The following is a 5,000-nucleotide window of genomic DNA, read 5'->3' on the forward strand; positions in this document are numbered from 1 at the left end:
TACTCCGGTTTTCCCTTATCCTCAAAAACCAACAATTGATTTGCGTTAATTTGTTAATTTCAGTTTACAGTGTCCCCCATGAGTGCTCCAGCGCCAGAACGACTACTGACTACTTAGGGCGCTTTCCTTGTGTCAAAACTGGCCGGCCAGGCCAGTCCGCATTTTGAAAAGAAAACGCAACAATTTGAAGAAGCACTTGCATGATAATCCCTCGTATTCCTCTGGAGGAGAATATATCATCCCCTAAGTGTGTTAATTTGAAAGCGTTGTAGAGTTAGCTCTACCGAATCCAAATGCCCGGTCTGGCCGGTCAGTTCCGTCAAATAAAAAGCGCCCTAAAATAAAGTTCCTTTCCTTTCCTTTGTTTTTGTTTTTTTTTTACCACTGCCCACAATCTGGACAGGATCCTTTAGCTACCTTTCGTGATCCTTAGTCACACTTTGGCTAAGATTAAGGAACGAGGAACACACGAGCCGACCTTATTTATTCTGTACCATTCAAGGATTGCGAAGACGTACCAAACTCCAGTTTGGTATATTCTCAAAAGAGCAACAAAAAGCAGGTTTTTGCCAAAAGAAACACTCCGGCTGGTAAACCAACCATACAAATCTGTAGCTGGATAATTAAAACTGAAAAGATGCTTTTTTTTGTCTTCCTAACTCGAAGATACTGGGAAAAAACTAGTTCAATTCTTCCTAATTCCTGCTTCTTCGCAGGAACTTACGAGCCTCTGACTAAGGGTTCCGATGCTCTACCGATGAGCTACGGAAGACTCCCGTAACCACTCGGGAGCAAGAGAAGCTTCCGGATTTTTTTCAAGTAGCTCTGAGCCACCATCGTAAAAAAGCATCTCTTAGGGTAAAATTGATCATTTTTCCTTGACAAGGAAAAGCTAGCATGACAGCATTTCCCTGTCGAGGAAAATTGTCAAGGATAAAATTTGTTCGTGTAAAAACGAAGCAAGGAATATTAATGAGAGTAGTTCCCAGTATTAGCATTACGCTCACGTTCATTGCTGAAAAAATAAACAAAATGGCGGATAAAACAAAACGCGAGTTGGCGTGGAACGAGCTTAGACGGGCTAGGGACAGGAACATTTTTTAATGTAATCGCTGAATAACACGTATTAAGGGCAAAGGCTAAACTTGTCAAGGAAAATTTGTGCACCATCTACACGAGCAATTATTCCTTGTCAAGGAAAACTTGCTAATCATTTACACGAGCAATGGTAATTGTCAAGGAAACTTGGTACCATCAACGTTTTTGTTTGGGAGCTCTACTCTGTGATGAAGATGATTTTTACTTTGCACGTATGTACATCTCCTTGAAAGGAGAGTTTCAGACTTAGTGATAACCCCCTGGTGAAGAAACTTGCACGAGTGTCGAAACGTTGTGTCTTGAATCGCAATTTTGTAAGTCACATTCATTAGAGCGGTTTTCAATTGAGTGTCGTAAAACAAATACTAAAGTAATAACTTCGACCAATCACAGCAGGTGCAAACAGCGTAATGAATCAATTCAAATTCGTAGCAATTCCGTGTAACTTGTTCAAAGCGCGGGAAAAATCGCGCGTGAAAGTCGCGATTGGTTTAGCTTTTCCTTCTCATTGGTTGATAAACTGGTGCGAGATTTTTTAACCAATCACTAAGCGTAGCAATTGTAATCGCGTACTTACTTTCGACAGTCATTTGAAAACTGCTCTATCCTTTAAATCAGAGTAGCATCAAACCACATCTGATTGTCGATCTAAACTAAATCTACCCCTACCTGAAATTTCAAAAGTACCTCGAGGACTCACTCGAACAGTTTATTCATTCAATCTACCTCATTTTTTGCGAGAAGGAAAAAAATTCTGCTATAAGAGATCAGCGGGCTGATGGGGAATATCGTATTGGTGCGACGTTAAAGCCAAGCGCATATGTCCAGAGGCACCACTGCTGGTTCTGTTTTAAAGTATTCTTCTTTTTATAGCAATTTCAAATGCTGCGCGAGTAAATGCCCTGGAGTTACGACATCACTCAATACAACACAATACAGGGCCAATACAATACAGGGCCAATGAAACAATCGACGAAACAAAACACAACAACAACAACAACTGTTAAGAATCCCAACTGGCCGCAGGCAAACCAGTGCAGCTGGGAAGTTGAAGCAAATTCAGCGAGTGGTCAGAGCGGGTCCTGAACCCGGGATCTCCGGATCTCAAGGCAAGCGCCCTAACCACTGGGCCACACTGCCTCCATCAATATTCCGACAGTATTTTAATACATGAGAATAACCCAATGTTAGATATAGAAATGCGCTAGAGGACTGGACACTGTATGCGACGTCATGTGACGTCAGAGAGAGAACCATGTGCTTTTGGAAGAGAAGTTGGAAAGCAAAAAAAAAATACACGTGGAATAATTCAACACTGTGTGGATTTCCGGTGTAACACCAACAGAGTTGAAGTAAAATGATTCTAAAGTAAATAGTAAAATTGGAGTAAAATGATACTTACACTCAACAAACAGAGTAAATGTTCGCTCTGTTTGACCGCCCTTGCACGTATAATTTCCTCCGTCAGCGACTGTAACTTTTTGAATAACCAGAGTATAGGAGTTGCCTCTTTGTGTAACGTAGAACTTATCTCGTGTAAGTTGACCTGGAATCGGCCTCGCTGTGACTTTGTTTCCGTTAACATCAAACCAACCGACGAACTCCTCACCTTCGACTGTGCAAACCATACGAAATGTCTTCCCAACGGTTGTTATGCCGTTAGGAAACATGCTGATCGAGGCATCTGAAAAGTTGAACGAAAAGAGTTTGTAGCGGATAAGCCAAGGATAAGCTACTCCCTTTTAGTATCACCCAACTAGTGGACTAATGCAAATCCTGCATTTTGATTGGCTACGCTACTAGAGGACTATTAGTAATAGTCCTCGAGTAGCGAAAAGCGTGACGCTTTCTTCCGTTTTATTCCCAAATAAACATTTCTTCAACTTGCATTTGCTAACTTTGTTATTGCCTTTTCTGTCCGACTAGTTGGGTGATTCTAAAACAATTAGACCCTTCGCTCTCAAGGACCACGGGTCAATAGCCCGTTCGGGTTCGCCTCATGGGCTATGCAAGGGCTACGGGTCTAATTGTTAATTAGCGGGTCTTCATTGATTGCATTGGGAACTAGGGAGCTTACGCAAGGGCGACGAAGACGGCAACGAAAACTCGACAACACAAAAGGCTTAATGAGCAAAAACACTCTGCACGCTCCACACGCGCGTTTCATATTTTGATCAAGATTTTTCGGCCTTACAACGACACCGAGTGAAATGATCACACTTGAGGTTTCTGAGGTTGTTGTGAAGGACGTGATCACTGACGATGAATTTTCAAATTTTCTTTCCAAACATCCCCACCGCTTAATCCTAGAATGATTATGCACACTTTAATTTCCATGCTGAACGACTTAGAGTAATCTCGAATTTATTACAATATTTTGAGACAACGGTGTGGTAGTTCCTCAAAAATGACACTGGTCGGAACGGCGCTTAATTTAGGGAAGAAAACGAAAATTTATCTTCAAGTGCTGACGTCCTTCATAAAACCTCAAATTTGGCTATTTCACGTTGTTGTTTTGCAGAGGACAGAAAATAATTTGTATGCAAAAGTTTATCGTCAAAACTTCAAATTTGGTGACTTCACGCTGTTCTTAAGGCCCAATATTTGTTTCAACATCCCCTGGGCATCATCCATTCGATTTTGTTGGACAGCGATGTTGAAACATGTTGAATCGAAGTCGAATGAGTTCAACAAACATTCTACATTTTTTTTTCGGTTTTTGCAAATGTTGAATGAAGTTGAAGCCTTTTGCTTCCCTATGCGCATGCGCGCTAATTGGCCTCCCAATGACGAATCCATGTCCATATCCATAGTAACAAGTCCGTATCCGTAGCAACAACCGCAACTGCAGCCTGGGACTGAATACCAGGCCTCTCGTGAAGCTTTGTTGAATGTGTTCGAACCGTTTTGCCCAAAGACTAAAATCATGGATTACATGTAAGGTTTTTGAAAACTGATCAACCTCACAGTTTTTGAAAGTTTATCTCTATTTTTTGTAACTTAAATTCTGTATGCGTATGCTCAAACGATACCATTTTTGTCACAAAGATTTGAGATGTGTTGTTTAAAAGGAATTCCTGGGTTAACGTTAAGTTGTATAGCGAGTAGGGGCAAATAATTGGTAAAACTACACAAAATTACCTGTGTGACACAGGTCCTTTGACTGTATTGTACGGTACACAGTTATTCCACACCATTTTACGCATTATTAAAACGGCTTTTCAATGTTGAGTCATAAAATGAATTAATCTTTAATTTATAGTCCCTGGCTGACATATGATGAAATTTTGCGCTGCTTTTTCATCCAATCAGAAGCCAAATGACAATTTTCACGCGCTTGTCACCAGCGAGTTGTATTTTCTTTGGCTCTGATTGGTTTATTGTCTGTCGGTGTCTCCTGCAATCGGCCAATGCAATCGGCCACTGCTCAAATCTAAATTTATCACGTAAAAAATAGATGTGGTTGATTCTCGTAGCCGTGGCGTGTTTTCTTTGACCAAAAGATCAGTCCCTTTTTTCTAACGATCGAACTGTGACTTTCTAAGCAACAAAAACCGAAGAACGAAAAGCGCCTCAATCAGTTCGCCTTTGTGGTGTAATTTTCATACACAAGTCGCACAAAAACGCTGATGAAACGATACCTTGTAACTGATAACCTTTTTTAATCATCTATGTGTTAGATCGTAATTGAAAATTCGTCGGAATGCCAGGGTGTGTGGAAAACGGCAATGGAAAGAAGTAAAAATTCAGATTTCTTAACATTTACCAAAGATATTTTTGCCATTAATCGGTTTTATATTTTCGGTCAAAGGTCAAAACATGTCTGAGTCTTTTAAGGCGTTTATTGTCAGAAAATAAAAACATGCTGTTGGCCATGTTCTTTATCGTTTTTTCCCTCATTT

At 40.6% G+C, this 5,000-nt stretch overlaps 1 protein-coding gene across 3 annotated transcripts in view; it reads right to left on the reverse strand.

Annotated features, from left to right (window-relative positions):
- Nucleotides 1-5,000, reverse strand: part of LOC138029676 (neural cell adhesion molecule 2-like) — a 56,247-nt gene that overhangs the window by 11,629 nt on the left and 39,618 nt on the right. For all 3 annotated transcript variants that reach the window (XM_068877396.1, XM_068877395.1, XM_068877394.1), the window contains one exon: nt 2,501-2,782. In XM_068877396.1, coding sequence (XP_068733497.1) covers nt 2,501-2,768 — 268 coding nt within the window. In that variant the 5' untranslated portion in view covers nt 2,769-2,782. The remainder of the gene's footprint in view (nt 1-2,500; nt 2,783-5,000) is intronic.

The sequence above is a fragment of the Montipora capricornis genome, chromosome 13 (assembly GCF_036669925.1).
Source record: "Montipora capricornis isolate CH-2021 chromosome 13, ASM3666992v2, whole genome shotgun sequence".
Lineage (NCBI taxonomy): Eukaryota > Metazoa > Cnidaria > Anthozoa > Scleractinia > Acroporidae > Montipora > Montipora capricornis.